General features: G+C 37.9%; 1 protein-coding gene across 1 annotated transcript; it reads left to right on the top strand.

Moving 5' to 3' along the window:
• Positions 1–532: 532 nt before the first annotated feature.
• Positions 533–16,594, top strand: LOC100892103 (carbonic anhydrase 1-like). Its single transcript, XM_030974504.1, has 6 exons — positions 533–590; positions 3,013–3,195; positions 3,425–3,582; positions 9,656–9,757; positions 14,308–14,547; positions 16,403–16,594. The coding sequence occupies exons 1-6, from the start codon at positions 533–535 to the stop codon at positions 16,592–16,594; spliced, it is 933 nt and encodes a 310-aa protein (XP_030830364.1).
• Positions 16,595–18,288: the final 1,694 nt, after the last annotated feature.

The raw sequence follows: 18,288 nt of genomic DNA, 5'->3' as shown, positions 1-18,288 counted from the left end.
TTTTAGGCCTACTCCGCCCGTGTGCAAAGAAAAGAAAAGATACACGAATTGTTGTTAACTACCCACTTGCTACCTGCTGAAGCACATAAGGTGAATCGACAATATAACGTTTATAGAAGGGAGAGAGAGAGAGAGAGAGAGAGAAGAAGAAAAAAATCGGCACCGACGATTTGCCGCACGCATGCGCAGTTGTAATTATTATGAATTATGGACGTGGGGTCTGGCGTCATTAGTTGAGATCGATATCCATGGACCGTGACGCATAGCACCTCTTAAGTACCTAAACTATATATATACTGACCGAATTTTATCCACAGTTCATTCGCAACTCCTCCCTTCATCCGAACCAGGTACCCCCTTCCCATCTGGTAGAAGGACGACATCCCTTATAATTAATCTGCCTGACATGCATCATCTTGGCCCAAGACGATAAACAGGTGTAATTTCTTTTTTACAACGCTTTGTGACAAAATCCAATTTTTGAACGACTTTCTCCTTCCCTAGCGGAAAAGTGGAAAAATTAAGTTTGAAAATGAAGTTCTTTGTATACGTTGCTCTGCTGGCGGTGGTACCTGCTGTTTTTGGTGCAAGTAAGTGATACATTTTTTCTAAGTTTCATATTTTCAGCACAAACGTGATTGTGAATCGTGCATGTGGATCTGCTTTCGACTGACGGATTATTTTTTCGTTGTTCTCTCTCTCTCTCTCTCTCTCTCTCTCTCTCTGTGGCTGTCATGTTGTCCCTCAGTTTTTGGCCGTCACCATCAGCTCCACGCCTCTGTCATTATAACCCAGGGACTTTTAAATTGCCGATGACATATCTAACTCTGACTTCTAAGTTACTGTTCTAACTATAAACATCGTGTAAATTATACAAGTTTTGATTCGTCAATGACGCCATGTCAAGATGTATGGCCAGGATGACAATTTTAATGCTCTTTGGAAGGCTATTGAATTATCTTTTTTGAAAAATATCAATGAAGATGTCTTACTCCTATGGAAAACTCACCCCCTAAGAGTGTTTTGAGATCGCTTGGTAACATACAGTTAGCTGAATCACTCCGTTCTTGGTATTTATTTAGAGAAAACGCTACTATGGAATTTTATGATTCTAAATACTCTGAACCGAGCGGATGTCAGCTTTTTTGGTACAACAGATATATTCGTTCAAATCTAAGCAATTTTTATTTCCCATCCTGGGGGGTGTTTCATAAAGAGTTCGTAAAGTTACGCATGACTTTACGAATGACTTGTATATGAAGTGCCAGATAGGATGCCCAAAGTTTTTTCTGATATTTCCAATAACCTCAATTAAACTATGGCAAAAAAAATATACTTTGCATTAAAAATGGTTGTTAGAATAAAAATGTTAATCTACATTTGCACAGTTCAACTTAATAAATAATAATCAATAATGATTGAGCATCCGATTTGGCTTTTCATATATAAGTCGTTCGTAAGGTCATGCGTAACTTTACGAACAGCTTTATGAAACACCCCCAGGTATGATAGAAAAGTTTTTTTGTTTTTTTTTATCATTTCTGACCTATTCAACCAACTACTCAGTCCAGGCAACTAGCTATTTGAGGAACTTGTTTTAGATTTCAATATTCCTTCTACGGATAGAAAAAAGTTTGATTTTTTTGTTGAAGAATATCCCAAGAGAATGGATGGAGAAATTTGATATTGACATTGTTGGTGTTCATGATACAATAGTTTTTAAATTATTGAGTTAAAAAAGTTCCTAAGAATGTTTATAGCTTATTGCTTGGTCCTCATAGCCCTGATAAGAGATATGCCTATTAGAATAACAGTTAACTAGTACCTTCTAACACTAACTGGGAAAAGGTCCATATTACAAATTGTTTCTGCTCAATTGATACTAAAATCAGATGTTTTTATTTTAACATTTTCCACAGAGCAATTACGTTGAATGATTTTCTTTATAAGATAAAAAGGAAGGAATCACCCAATTATGCTCTATGTGACCAAAAAAAGGAAACAAAGTTGTCCCAATTTGGCAAAATCTCCTCACAGTGATTCCAATTTCGATATTTTCTAATTTTGAACAATTATTTGGAGTTTTTGGTAATAGATTCATCTCGTTTTTTTAATTTTTACTGGTGAAATATCATACATAAACTGTTGTAAATTTAATGAAAATCTTCCTAATTCTGTGTCCTTTAAATCCTTTGTCAAGAAACAGAAGGAAATTGAAGATCATTTAGCCAAGAAAAGAAACAAATTACCTATTCACTTTAAGAAATGACGTTTTGATGTTTAATTTTCTTTCCTTTCTTTGTGAATACCCCTCTTTCTTTTTAATATGTTGGTATGTATGTATGTATTTGTTTATTTTTACAACCTCTCGACTATTGTACTCGTGCACAAAAAGTGTTACTTTTAAGTATATTGCTGCCTTGTACATGTATTTCTGTTTATACCAGTTATACCATGAAATTATGGATCGGGGTGGCAGGAATAGCACTATTTTCTGAGGGGCGTAGCCCAAAGAAAATAGTGCTATTTCTGTCGCCGAGGAGTCCATAATTTCACTAGTGGCTTGAAATAGTGCATGATATATTTGTTTTATATTTTTCAAACCAACCTTATACAGTGCGTCCCAGAAACCGAGAAGTATCGATGTTTTATCATAACTTAATCACAACTATAATTAATGAATGATACATATTTGGAAAGCTTAGAGTCTCCTCTTTCATGTGATGCTACTCAAGTGATGCATATTTTACGCATGAGTGATTAAAAGCAATTTGAAGGAAGGAAACCAAAAGTGATTTGGCGGGCGGTATCTGAATTTCGAAGAAAAATTCACATTTCTAGAAAGTTCATTTTCTGCCCTCTCATATGACACCTCAATCAGGAAAAATGAGCCAGGAATAACAAAGTTCTGTGAGTACGAGCTGTTAAATCAGAATAGCTAACTGAATATAAATGATAATACGACAACCCACATACTTGACTATGAACTATTTCTGCGGTTGTTCTTTGCAGGCTGGTCATACCTTACCCAAGATACCTGGCATCTCATACCGGGTAGCAACTGCAATGGTAACTCCCAGTCGCCCATCAATATCATCCCCAGCATCGCCACCACCACTGATCTCAGTCCCTTCGTGCTCGATGGCTATACCGACGAAAACAGTAACATGGATTTGGTAAACAGCGGGCATAATGGTAAGGATAACAAAATCATATTACTATATTCTGATGAATAACATGACTAAGTAATTATAAAGCAACACGACTCTATCTTGATAAATAAAATTACGATGAATAAAATAAATGTATAATGATGACCAGCATGACTATAAAATGACTATATTACGCGATGAATAAAATGACTACAATCTGTAATAGCCATGAAAATGTAACCATTGTTTCCCCTCTTCTCCTCTCAATGTAGTACACGTCAATCTTCATGATGAAGTGCAGGACTTGTACAAGCTCTCTGGGGGCGGTCTCCCTACTACCTACACAGCTGCTAAAATCTTCTTCAAATGGGGGTCTGTCAATTCTCAAGGCTCAGAACACCAATTTGATGGCGCCACCTATCCTGCTGAGGTGAGTCATGTGCAGGGGCGTCGCCCGTGACAGGGAGTGACCCCCATCATCTTTTTTCTTTTCGATACATTTTGTAGTTCCAGGATGAACAAAGAAAAACAATAAATCATGTTATTCTATAGTTAACCTCTTTCACAAGTTTTTTTTGTGATAATCCGTAAAACCTTCGGTGAGATAATTCCTGTGAAGGCAATTTTTTTTTAACTTTGGGGCGAATTCGTTTATAAAATGGATTGCTCACCGAGCCGATCAACTCTGCACAGAGCTTCGCACCATGAAGTACCTCAGTGTGCACTAGCGCGTAACACAGAGAGTCAACTGGTAACAGGGTGCGTCCATTAAGACAAAATAGGGAGAACGGGTCTTGCTCATAACACAGACATAAAACAAGGACGATTTCATTTGCATGTTTATGTCTTTCAATGAAACTCTAAGACGACACAAACACAATAACAAGACTTAAAAACTGCTGAAGATTGAATTTATTTCGATAATTCAATATCAAGGAGTTCACTAATTATATAACTAACCCCACAATCAAAGGTACTCGTTATGTGTGGCATATTTATGCTCTTGCGCAAAAAGGTGCATACAATAAGAGACAGCAAATCATTGGATGCAAAAGTGCAACCTTTTCCTCTTATCCAATCAAAATGAATGATACATCACTGGAATTGTTGAACCTTTCGCTTTAATTTGATATGCAAGACAGTGCAATTCGCCCATCGAATCAGTTCTCCTGCCAAGATAAGTATGGAGAGTTGACGAATTTTGGGCGAAAATAGAGAAAGTGTCGTGAAAGTTTTTTTTGAACATTTTAAAGCAAAAAAGTGCAACCTTTTCCCATGTATGAAATTATTTCAAATTAATATAATCTTAAAGATGAAACATTGAATTTTTAAATACCGGCCGAGACGGTATTAAAAATGGGTTCAATTAGGCTGTTGATGTGATTTAGCGTAGGGAATGCATGAATTGGTAAGGAATTTCACGTGTTGTAGCTCACGGTGCTGTGCGTGCCGAGCAGATGAACGAAAGTTTTCATGAGTCGGAAAATCGATTTGTACAATATGAGCATTTATCGAAAGACAATCAGTCCAACCCTCGTATTAAGTTGATTTTCATGAAAGCAGAAAAATAACAGAAACAGAATGGCAAAAGTTGGAAATGAATCGGACCAAAAGTAATTAGGAAGTTATGAATGTTTGAAAGATGAGATCGCTAAGTCTACGCAAATCTCAAATTGGTAGTTTGGTCAGTGGATTGTGACGATTGTGCTTGCGTGCGTGTGTGTGTATGTGTCTTTACCGATGGCTAATATACACACCAACTTGATTTGATAGTTTATACACATTAATAAGGGATAACTTTGTTACCTCATAATGGGAAACGATGCATATTTCATTTGTCATAATTGTATAATTGGTGTTGGTATACATAAATAAATAAATCAAATGCTACTCGAATGGATCATAAATGAATAATAGATTTCAACACTGATCAATCATATCGATTAAATATGTTTCCACAGTGGCGACGGGTGGGCCCTGGCATCATGGAGGGGACTCGGCGAGCGATTTGAGGTGTAGGAGGGCTTATAAATTATGTACTAAATACTCGGGTCGCGGCGCGCTGGAAAACACTCGGGTTACGGCTCGCTGGGCCATTTTTTTTAGAAGGGTATTGTTTATCATCTAAATCTTTCTTTAATCCTCTCGTCACTCTCCGAACTTATTTGAAATTCATAATTATTCATTTGTCCACCATAACAGACAAACTAAAAGAGGAGGTGGAGTCCCCCTTTATATTTTACAAACATAATCATACAAAGTAAGGCCAGATTTTCACCTAAGAAAGAAAGAATAGTGACCTGCCAGTGTCACAATACGTTTCCGCCCCCTGGACCCCACCAATGGTCCTAAGGCGGTCCCCTGGATGCTCATCTGACCGTAATTATAAATACCTAGAACCCCTGAGCCTCCGGGGCCTCTGCCCCCTGGACCCCCTGCCAATTAGTGACCTGCCAGTGTCACAAATAAGATATCAAAATTACGCTCCACTCGCTTTGCTCGCTACGCTCTACCTGTTCATTATTACTCCACTTTGAAAAAACGTTTCGCGGGGCGTACATGTAACATATAAAAGTGGTGGTGATGCAGATTTTGCTTCTGCCCCAAACGTTTTTGCTCATTACGCCACTGCCCCTGAAATGTAAGCCCCCTGGAATGTTTGCACGCCCCCCTCATCCCAAACTGCTCCCGGCGCGCCTCAGGTAACAGGAGTGTGCAGTGATCATAGAGGTCAGTGGCAGTGATACATTGTGTACGTGAAGGTATATGTTTTTATTTTCTGGATGTCTGCACCAGTGGCGTAGACAGGTTCGTACACCTGGGGAGGGGGATGACTTAGGGGCGGATCTAGCTTTTTGCTAAGGGGGGGGTAGACCAATAATGACGATGCAGAGCATCGTCCACGAGCCGCGAAGCGGCGAGCCGATTTTTTTGGGGGTGTTTATTTGAACCCCGTAAGTGATGTTTTCCTGGCATCTATTAACACAATGGAGACCATAAAAAGCAGTGCATGATAACGTCTTTTTAAATCAAGTAACAGTTAAATACACAGTTATATCCAGAGTTATCATGTGTTTGGTTAAGTTACCAGATGAGTTGAATATCTTCTCACAATATTTGCACTTGAAAGGGTTTCTCTCCAGCGTGCGTTCTTTTTTTTTTTTTTTTTTTCTCCTTTTGTTGTTGTTTGTTTTTTTGGCTGCCCAAGGGGGGGGGGTTTAACCCCCTAACCCCCCCCCCCCCCCGTAGATCCGCGCCTGTTTAATCTTGTGGTTATCTTGTGGTTTCCAAACCACAAGATAACCACAAAATACTTGTAAGATTTTCTTTTTTTTTACCGTCTGAATTGGCTTTCACCGTGTGAATGCGGCTAATAACAATAAACACAATTACAATAATGATGAGGATTATTATTATCATCATCATAATTATTATTATTATTAATATTATAATTGTTATCATTATTATTATTACTATTATTATCATCATTATGACTTATTAAGTAAGCAAATATCATTCCCCAAAACCTGGGGGGATGATTGTACATGCCATCCCCCCATCTTATGAGGTGGGGGGGGGGGGATGCATCCCCCTCCCCCCCCCCCCCCCGTTGTCTACGCCCCTGGTCTGCACCATTCTAACCCCGCGGCTTGAGATAAAAACTCAAAACTCTAATGCCACCGGCCGGCGCGTTGTTTCCAAATAATGTTCAGATGTAAATAAAGCAGTCATTAATACTTTTATATACCGAAAAGGATCATAGAATACATGTGCTACTTACCAATCATGGTAATCAAGTTTGTTTACGCTATCGAGACAGCAGACAAGCAGTGTAAGGGCACAAGGTACATACAAATACGTGTGTGGGACTATGAACGGGCCGGATTTTTTGTGTTACTGAAATGTGCTCAGAATTCAAGTAATTCATCTATTAAATGACTATAACAGACAAGAAACAAGTCAAAGGTAAGAACAAGAATCAGTGCTTATCAATATAACAGAAATTTTGAATGAAATACCATCGGGAAAGCTATTTGTCAGAAATTAGAGACAAACACACCAAATTCAGCGCTGCAATGACGCACAAAACGGCGTAGAATTCAACTTTCCATCCACCAAATGAATTCAAACACTTGCATTATACAATCTTCAATACCTGTATCACCGTTATCGCAAACAATAAAATCACAATCTATATCTAGACCTAGATCTACGGATAATAATAAGACTCATTCACGTACCCTTTTGGTGTTCTTGCTGTCTAGCGACCACTGATTCGCACACACACAATGTATGGTATCCGCGCTCACTCAAACCAGTTTTTCAGCAAGACTGAACTATTTTCCCGGTTACTGGAATTTTGCCGGATTTTACCGATTTACCCTCGAACTATTACATGGGTTTGGCATTTTTTGTTTATTTACGGGAATGGCTAAAACCATGACTGCAATTTCGACCAATCAGATGGCTGGATTTCTTGAGTGAGGTATATAAACATAATTATTACCCGCGTATCTGACATCTTTGACTTGGGGCAATATGAGTCTAGTTTGGGAAATATATCTCCCTCAAGGCCTTATGCGTAACTCGAATTTCTACGACTTACGCACAAGTCGAAAATTTCCTAAGTCGACACATTTCACTCGGTCCCGAGAAGATCGACTTACGCGAGGTTATTTGCAGGCGAGCCGGAAGCAGTTGGGATTTGGGGGGGGGGGGGGTAAACATTCAAGGGGGCTCACTTTCCAGGGATAGTGGCGTAATGAGCAAAATCGTTTGAAAGGGGGGAGAAGAAGAAAAATCTGCATCACCACCACTCTTACACGTTACATGCAGGCCCCGCGGAACGTTTTTCAAAGTGGAGTGTTAACGATCAGGTAGAGCGTAAATTGGCGTGGGGTCTATGGGCCCGTCTTAGGGCCCTTGGTGGGGTCCAGGGGGCAGAGCCCTCAGAAGCTGGGGGTTTTAGGTATTTTATTACGGTCATGAGCATATTTTGATACCTCATTAATTTTGTGACATTGACAGGTCATTTTTTTTTCTCTCTCCCTTTCTTTATTTTGCTCTGTAACAAGCTTTTTCAAAAAGTGAGGGGGGGCTCGAGCCCCCGAGACCAGCCGTTCTGCAGGCCCTGACATGAAGGTCTCTAAATAAGCATATTCTTCGCCCGACTGTAAATTTGGGAATTTCAAATTTTCCAATAAATGCATAAAAAGGTATGACTTACAAAAAAAAAATGAGAAAAAATACCGGAAAATAATGTCATTTCAGCAACATTTTTAAATCACTGGTATCGAATAAGAAATTACCCCCCCCCCCCCATCAGTACGCCAGCGTTCAGGGGCTCATGTCTTCTCACCCCTATAACAAAAAAAACACACGCTTTCCCATCCTCTCACAACATTTCCACGATATGCGCGTATCGCTATCATAAAAACCTCCATTGATAAATAAAGGTGGCATGCGGAATGTTTAGGAGTTTTAATTCCTGTTAACTTTCCTTTCCCTTGAATGGAATTTCATATGTGATTTAATTCAGGGTTTTATTATTGTTATGCTCTTTTGGGTTAAAAATACAAACCATCTTTACTCCTTTACTGCTTTCCTTTTTTTTATTGGAGGGGGGGGGGCAAAAATGTGTTTTGCCCCCCACTTTTTGGTTGGGGGGGGGTGCCCCCTGCCCCCCCCCCCCCCCTCTTCCGGCGCCTATGGTTATCTGTATGTATTTTGTACACATATTTTCGCTGTTAACCTGACACTTTGAAGCGATATCATTTTGAAATTTTGTTTCATTGGAATTTTAGCCATTTGTACCCCAAATTACAAGAATTCCTATATAATTGATCATGGGAATTGTGTTTCAAAGGTTCTTGTTTCAGGAAAAGACTAAATACTGTTCAAAGTTGGCAGAAGAAAATCACATGGCTAACTTTTCATACTGGGTATATGAATATAATAATATAAAGCGACCTGTTGTGTCCATAACATGCTAAAGTCAATTGTAAAGTACTTAAAGTACAAGTCTACTCCAAAACGAACTTACTTTCAATAGCAGCAGAAAAATCAGACAAACCAATCAAAAGAAGTTTGAGCAAAATCGGATAGCTAATAAGAAAGTTATGATTTTTTTAAAAAGTATGTAAAGCTATGGAACAAGTGAAATCACTACACAAATTGCCAATTTGTGACGATTTTTATATCAATAGTTTATCAAAATTCAAATTTTTATGATTTAACTGAAAAAATTACTCTACATTTAGCGCATCCGCTTAAAATGTATATGTCTCTTCTGTACTTTTTTTCCTTCTCATTTATTATTATTGGTTTATTTTTTTAAAATGTTCTGTATTGCCTATACTTCTGTACTTCATTTTTGTTTATTTATTATTATTGTTTTAATTTTTTTAATTTACTGTATTGCCTATAATTGCCAGTGGGAAGCATATCTCCACATAATGGACATGAATAAATTATCAATTATTATTAATCCATTATTCATTCAGTTGAACATGGTTCACTACGACAAGTCTAAATACGCCGATCTCCCCGCAGCTTTGACCAGCCTGCAATGGGATGCAGTCGCCCAACTAATTGTGATGATTGAGGTAAGAGTGCCCTGTGTTCTTCTTTTTCTTCTTTTCCTTCTACTGTTAATCTTCAATGGGCCATGCAGCTTACCACAAACATCGGTATGTAGATGACTAGTTGCGTAAGCAAAGGCCTCAAATTTGCATATCTAAATATTCGTAGCCTTCTTCGTAATATAGATGAAATAAATTCATTTATGAAATTCATATTCTAGCATTAAATGAAACTTTTTTGGATGAATCTGTTTTCAAAAGTGAACTTAATATCGATCATTTTAACCTTATTCGTAAAGATAGAAACAGACACGATGGTGGAGTGGCCGTGTATATACATAGTTCGTTGTCTTTTGAAGTTATCAAATATGATGTATTAAATTCCTTAGAAATTATACCACTTCTGATTCGACCGAAATTTTCAATTCCAATAATACTTCTTACTTGGTATAGACCGCCAAATAGCAATGTTCAATTATTTCAACAGTATGAAAATGTATTATCATTCCTTGATAGTTTTAATAATTCCATTATTGTTATGGGGGACACAAATTGCGATTTGTTAAAAATAACAGGGTCCTCTGATTTAAAACGTCTGGATGAAACACATTACTTATATTCACTGCAACAGATTAACAAAACATATTATACTAGGATTACAGCCAACTCAATGTAACTCATTGATCATGTTAACAAACTCAACTGAGAAAATAAAAACGCACTGTGTTATTCATGTGGGAATGAGTGATCATTCTTTGAGTTATTTAATATGGAAGTCAAAAAATGAAAACTCCTCATTAATTATCGCAAATTATCAGGTATTGATATAGAATCCTATTTAGAAAATTTAGGTAATCAACCATGGCATGAAATCCTTGATTGTACCAGTGTCAATGAAGCAGTCAATAAATGGGAAAGTTTTCCTTTGAATGTTGTTAATCTCCATATGCCTTTCAGAAGCAAGAAAATTAGGAATAAGAAGTCCCCATGGATGAATTCAGATATTTTCAAATTGATCAGAGAAAGGGATAAATTAAAACAAAAAGCTTGGAAAAATAAAGATGAGAAAAAGATGAAAGAATACAGAAAATTAAGAAACAAAGTTACTTTTGAAATTAGGAAAAGGAAGAAGAATTATTACTCTGAACAATTATTAAAATTCAAAGTAAATGCTGGTAGCACCTGGAAGGTGTTAAAATCATTATTACCTTGTAATAATAGTAACACAAATATATTTCAAAGCGATAAAGAAAAATTTTAATGAATACTTTGCGAACGTTGGAAAACTTTTAGCATCTACAATTCCAATCACACATAGGTCTGTTCTTGATCAAGAGTGTCATAGTGTATTTGCTTTGACTTTTGGAGTAAAATCAGAAGAAAATGTTTTGAAAGAAATTAAACTGTTGACAAATATATCTTCATGTGGAATTGACGGAATCTCTGCACAGCTATTGAAGTTGTCGGCTCCTGTTATAATTCCATCTCTAACATATTTGTTTAATAAATCACTACTAGATTGTGTTTATCCTAACCAATTTAAACTGCTAAAGTGATACCATTATTTAAATCAGGAAACAAAGATGACCCTTCTAATTTTAGACCAATATCCATTTTGCCATCCGTCTCAAAAATTCTGGAAAGACTAGTATGCAATCATTTATTGAAATCGTATATGACAGAAAACAATGTACTCTGCGCCGAGCACTCGGGTTTCAGGCAAAAAGCATTCGACTGTAACATCTTTATTGAAAGTTACCGATGATTGGTTGCAAGCATTGGATGGAGCCCTTTATACTGGTTCTGCGTTTATCGATCTGAAAAAGGCGTTTGATACTGTGGACGTTCAAATACTTGTTAAAAAACTTTTCAGCATTGGTGTTTGGAGGGACACATTACCTTGGTTCGAAAGTTACTTGTATAACCGTAAGATGTGTACCTGTATTGATTCTGCTACATCAAATATTTTAGATATAGATTATGGAATTCCTCAAGGGTCCATACTTGGCCCTATTTTATTTACTATTTATATAAATGATTTGGTGCAACAAGTAAAAAAATTGTAAATTGCATCTATGTGCAGATGATACTGTGCTATATTTTTCTCATAAAAGTGTTGATATTGTTGAAAAAATATTAACATCGATTTACGTAAAATACATAGCGGGCTTCGCTGTTATAATCTCAGTCTTAACGTTGACAAAACCATTTGTATGTTATTTAGAACTGGTGCAATGTTATCGAAATGTAGTATCTTAATTGTAAATATATGTGGTAAACGTATTGTTCAAAGTAATACTGTGAAATATCTTGGAATGCATCTTGATACCAAGTTAAAATGGGATATTCATATTGACGAAATGTGTAGAAAAATAAGTAAAGTTGTACATTTTTTAGCTCGTCTTTGACATTTTATATCGGAATCCAATCTGAAGATGGTATACAATTCAATTATTCTTCCACTTTTTGGTTATGCAGATATTGTTTATGACCCGGCAAGCAAGAAACGCACTGACCGCCTCCAAAAATAAAACGGCCGGTCGTATCATTTTGAAAATTAATCCTTATCACCATGTTTCAAATAACGATATTTATGTTAAATTAGGGTGGAAATCTCTCCATTCAAGACGTAAATTGCATTTAAATATAATGGTCTATAAATCCCTGAACAATTTGGCTCCTCCTTATTTAGAGGAGTCCTTCAAATACTGTAACTATCCATATTCTCTACGATCACAAGGAAATATTAAACTTCCCAAACCAAAGAGTGAATGCTGCCGTAAAATGTTTGTGTATAGAGCAACGTCGATCTGGCGCTGCTCAGTGGCTGCCGGGCTCACGATCAATTGGGCATAAAGAATTTCCGTTTCGGTTTAATAAAATTTGGAGTGGACTATTAGGCTATTATTATTATTATTATTATTATTATTAAAGGCTCACGTGAGTACAATGATCTAACGTTAACTATTAAGCTATCCAACAGCTTAAAAACTTTTTGCAAAAAATCTAAATTTAAGAAATAAGTTTTTCTGTAATGGAACATGCTTGGGATGGGGGGGGGGGGGGTGTTTTATGTATTATGTTGTATTGTATGTTGTATAATAACTGTTGATATTTTAATTCCTGGACCCCAGGGAAGAACAGTTTTGTATATTAACAAAGCTGAATGGGTTATCCAGCCATTCATTATACTATTGATTTTACTTTGTACATGCATTTTCTTTGTTTTTAATATTGTGATATAGAAAATAAATACCAATACCAATATCAATACCCCATTCTCATATGGCGCATCAAAAGGCGCGCCAGTCGCTGACGCAGCCTTGCGTCAGAAGAATGACGCCTCATGTACATTGGGTATTACACGATAACTGTGCTGCATCTCCAATATGTCTACGCTCATATCTCAGTGTGCATGATCAAGTGGATTTCACATGTGTAAAGTCGAGTAACAATTTCATTTATTAAACGTGTATTTGGTCGTCTAGGAATGCTTGTCCGCAATATTGTTTAAGTTACTATTTCCCATTTGCAGGCCAAAAAACGAAAAGGTTAAATTCCAACGGCAATACTAATTTAGAACTGGCCTTTAAAAAAAAAAAAGGGGGGGGGGCTTGAAAATGTCTTTAAGTGGGAAAATAACGACTATTAGTTGTCGAATCGACTTAAGTGCCTCCAAGACAGTAAGTAATAGTCTGATTTTCAGACCATTGTACCGAATGGTCGTACGTTTAGTGCTGCGCAAAGATTAAATCAGTTTAATTTGGGCCATTAAAAGAAGTGGTTTATTTATGCAGACAAATGCTCATGCTTTACAGCTCATTTTATGTATGTTATAACCAAACAAGAAAAAAGCCATTCAGTCACTCAACAGTGTCTGACAGTGAAGTCTAGCAAGTAAACGGGTTTCCTTGCATTATTTGGATATTAGGACACTGCTAACGTTTAAATTTCACAAATAGAACATATATGACATATTCATGATTCCTCCAAAGTTCTACAGAATTTGATGTTAGCTGCAAAAGGAACATAGTATCTTTAAGAGCAGTGTAAGAGGATTCAAATTCTTAAATTGTTGTCATTGTTGTCTTCTGTTCATTCATATTCCTCTCTTTTCTCTCTCTCTCTCGCTCTACCCCTACCCCTCTCTCTTTTTCTCTCCCTCTTTCTCTCTCATTACCCCTCTCTCTTTTTCTCTCCCTCTTTCTCTCTCATTACCCCCTCTCTCTCTCTCTCTCTCTCTATCCCCTCTCTCTCTCCCTATCTCTCTCTTCCTCCCTCTCTCCCTACCCCTCTCTCTTTCTCTCTCTATCCCCCTCTCTCTCCCTCTTTTCCCGCTTTCTCCCCCTCTCCCTACCCCTCTCGCTTTCTCTCTTTCTCTCTCCCTACCCTTTCTCTCTCTCTTTCTCCCTCTCTTCCTCTCTCTCTTTCTCTTTCTCTTTCCATACCATCTCCCTCTCTGTCGTTTCCTCTCTCATCTCTCTCTCCCCCTCCCTCTCATTCTCTCTCTGTCTCTCTCTCTTTATATATCCGTACCCATCTCTCTTTTTATCTCTCCCGCTTTCCCTCCGCAGGTTGGCGAATCTAACACTGCTTTTGATTCCTTCCTGAGTTACATCAGCCAGATCGCTAATTATTCCTCGGGCACAACCTCCCTGGGCCAGGGCAACCTCCCATCCTTCCCAATCCGCAACTTCTTGCCATCTGACCTGTCCAAGTTCTACCGTTACAATGGTTCCACTCCGTCGCCCAACTGCTATGAGACCGTCATCTTGAACGTCTTTAAAGACCCAATCTCTATCTCCCAGGCTCAGGTAAGTGAGAGAATGGAGTCTCGGGGAGGGGGGGGGGGGGGGTTGCTTAGATGATGAAATTGCCATTTGGTCTACAGCAAATTGGTTAGATACCAATTTTGTCTAATGCACGTCAACGATCCTTACTTTGTCCAACTTTGTACACCTCAGGATCTTACTTTTTTATTAGTTTAGCTGAAAAATAGCATGATACTATTAGTTTCAAATGTTTGAATGCTCCTACTAAAATGTTGAGTATTACATTTGAGTATCCACAAACTGTTACAGGAGAGGCACCCATCTGCCCCCACCCCCACCCCCGGGGGCCGGGGGCCGGGGGCAGAATACCTTGGCAGACCGGAGGCCTTTAGCCCCAGTGCAAGTTCCATCATTTTGTCGTTGTTCTTCATTTAATATTCTCCTGAATGTAGATGACGTAAATAAAGTAGTAGTTTAGTAGTAGAAGTAAGGGTATATAGTAGTAGTAGTAGTAGCAGCAGCAGCAGCAGTAGCAGCAGTAGCAGCAGTAGTAGTAGCCCCAGTGCAAGTTCCATCATTTTGTCGTTGTTGTTCTTCATTTAATATTCTCCTGAATGTAGATGACGTAAATAAAGTAGTAGTTTAGTAGTAGAAGTAAGGGTATATAGTAGTAGTAGTAGTAGCAGCAGCAGCAGCAGTAGCAGCAGCAGTAGTAGTAGAAGTAGTAGTAGTAGTAGAAGTAGTAGAAATAGTAGTAGTAGTAGTAGTAGTAGTAGTAGTAGTAGTAGTTGTAGTAGAAGTAGTAGTAGTAATAGTAGGAGTAGTAGTAGTAGAAGAAGGAGAAGAAGAAGAAGAAGATGAAGAAGAAGAAAGAAGAAGAAGAAGAAGAAGAAGAAGAAGAAGAAGAAGAAAAAGAAGAAGAAGAAGAAGAACAAGAAGAGGAAGGTGAAGAACAAGAAGAAGTAGAAGAAGTAGTGGTAGAAGTAATCGTAGCAGAAGCAGTAGTAGTTGTAAAAGTAGTAGTAGAAGAAAAAGAAGTAGTAGAAGTAGCAGTATTAGTAGTAATAGTAGGAGTAATAGTAGTAGTCAATGGCGGATCCAGGAGGGCCCGGGGCCCCGTCCCCCTTCCCTTAAAAAAAAAAATCAGGTAAAAATATGAAAATTTTACCTTTATTTGGAGACAGGCCCCTCCCCTTGGCGCCCAGGGGGGGGGGGGGGGGTACGATTTTTAAATTTTCGAGGGCTGAAAAAAGTTAGTGCTCATTCCACCCCCTCCACCCCCCCCCCACCCCCCCCCCCCCCCCCCCCCCCCCCACTGAGCGAATTTTTGGCCGGCGCGATTTGCAAATTTTTGGGGCTGAAAATAAAAAATTATTGCTCCTACCCCCCCCCCCCCCCGCCCCAACCCCTCCCCGCTTATTCACCTGGGGCTTGAACCAAAAGAAAAGAAAAAAATGTACCTCCTACCTACCCCCCCCCCGCTCATTCACCGGCTGGGTATTTCGCCGATCAATGTTTTCTCACAAATTACGACTTCCAATTTTAACAAGTCTAAGTTTTCGATTTGGAAATGACTAATTCTTGAAAGTTCGATAATGATGATAACGCGAAATAAAATAAAAACATGTTAAGCGTTCTGTTTTATTTCGAAAATTAGGAAAGAGGAGGCCCTTTTCAGTCGTGTTTTTCATGTTTTTTTTCTTTAATTTTTTTTTTTTTTTTTTTTTTTTTTATTTAAAAAAAAAAAAAAAAATCAAAAAAAAATTCAATTAAAAATAAAAAACATCAAAAAAATTAAAAAAATAGGAGGCGGCCCCTAAAAAGGAAGCGGGCGGAGACGCTAAACATGTATATTTTTTTAATGGCCTAATTTTTTTTTCCTTCTTCTTTCTAACAGCTTGACATGCTCCGCACCGTGTACGGCGTCAATCTGAACGCACAAGGCAATTACAAAATGGTCGACAACTACCGCCGCATCCAACCTCTGAATGGCCGCACAATCTACTACAGCAGTGCAGTTACCATCTCACCAATGAGGGCACTGTTTATCTTGGCACTTTCACTTAGTTTGTTGCTCGATCGCTTTTAGATTAAAAAAGAATTGTATTAAAGGTACTATGTCCCTTTTGCAGCCAACCTCAAATTCTGTAGAACTTTGCAGGAATTATGAATATGTCATGTATGTCCTATCTGTGAAATTTAAACGTTAGCAGTGTCCTCATATTCAAATTATGCAAGGAAACCCATTTACTTGCTAGACTTCACTGTCAGACACTATTGAGTGACTGACTGGCTTTTTTTCTTCTTTGGTAATAACATACATGAAAAGAGTTGTAAAGGGTACATGAGCATTGTCTACATCAATAACCCACTTCTTGTGATGGCCAAGATTAAACTGATTGAATCTTTGCGCAGCATAAAACGTATGACCATTCAGTACAATGTCTGAAAATCAAGACTATTACTTTTGGGCTCTACAGCCCTAAAGTCGATTTGACAACTAATAGTCATTATTTTCCCACTTGAAGACATTTTCAAGCCCCACCTTTTTTAGGGAAGTTCTAAATAAGTATTATCTTTCAAATGCATTCAGAATTTAACTTTTTTATTTTTTGGGCCTGCAAATGGGACATAGTACCTTTAACAAGAAATGTTTACAGAGAAATTAAGTTTAATATAATTACGGATTTGAAAAATACAAATAATTAAACATGATGTTCCTGTAAAAGCTACCATCCTTCGTGGACGGGGATGCTTGACCTTGAAATAAACTCATTTCGATTTGATTTGTAATGATTGGTTGGTATAATGAACCTTTTTTTTAAATATTCAATGAAAAATAGTTCAGTTTAAGAATGTGAATAGTTAATCTGATCCCGACGTGGCAGTAATATCCTTTGGCAAGATATTTACCTGCACTTGCTACTCTCCATCCAGATGTTCAATACGTACCCGGAAACAGGGGCGTACGCAGGATTTTTTTTTTAGGGGGAGGGGGTTCGAGCAATTTTTTTTTTATTGTTGCCTCGAAATTTTGGCCTACCGGTATTTCGTTCAGTTGAGTTTTTTTTTTTTTAATTTTTTTTTTTCATTTGAGGGAGGGGGGGGGGGGGGGCTAGGAGCAATTTTTTCTTCTGCGGCACAGATTGGGGTTTGAAGCGTGTTGAGCCTATGGGAAAGTTTAGGGTTAGGGTTAGGGTTAAATCAAGACCTCTTTTTTTTAAAAAGCCCCAATCTGTGCCGCAGAAAAAAATGACGCTGCCCGGAAGGATACGAAAGTTCATGTGGTTGGATGAGCAAGTGTGCGCTAACTGCGCTTGTAATGACGACTGGCTGGACTGGCTGGAATAAATTAGCCGTTGTTCACTTTTTATATTACAGGGGAAACAGTCAAACGGTTTCAAAATATAGTACTTTGATTCATAGAAATGTATCTATGTAGCTCTGTGTGAAACAGAAGTGTCAGTCTATACTATGTGTCGCGAAAATGCTCCTTATTTACATTTGCTTTGTAATACTTTCATTTTGTCCTGGACCAACTATATACATAGGCCCGTATTCTGAAGTCGTGTCTAACTTAGCCACGTCTAAAGTTAAACAACTGTTTAGTTAGACACGACTTAGACAGGACTTAGTTTTATTTTGTACACATGTTGATATCGGGGCTTGAAATGTGATATATTTTGTTAGCATGAAATCTGATTTTTTTTTTTTTTTTTTGTAGAGAGACTTTTGTAGAGTAAATTTATAGGGGTTGAAATTGTTTTATAGACTGTTTGATTC

Source organism: Strongylocentrotus purpuratus, unplaced genomic scaffold (genome assembly GCF_000002235.5).
Source record: "Strongylocentrotus purpuratus isolate Spur 01 unplaced genomic scaffold, Spur_5.0 spur5_scaffold_7, whole genome shotgun sequence".
In the NCBI taxonomy this organism is placed as follows: Eukaryota; Metazoa; Echinodermata; class Echinoidea; order Camarodonta; family Strongylocentrotidae; genus Strongylocentrotus; species Strongylocentrotus purpuratus.
The sequence above is the reverse complement of the archived record's forward strand: the minus strand, read 5'-3'. Positions and strand labels throughout refer to the sequence as shown.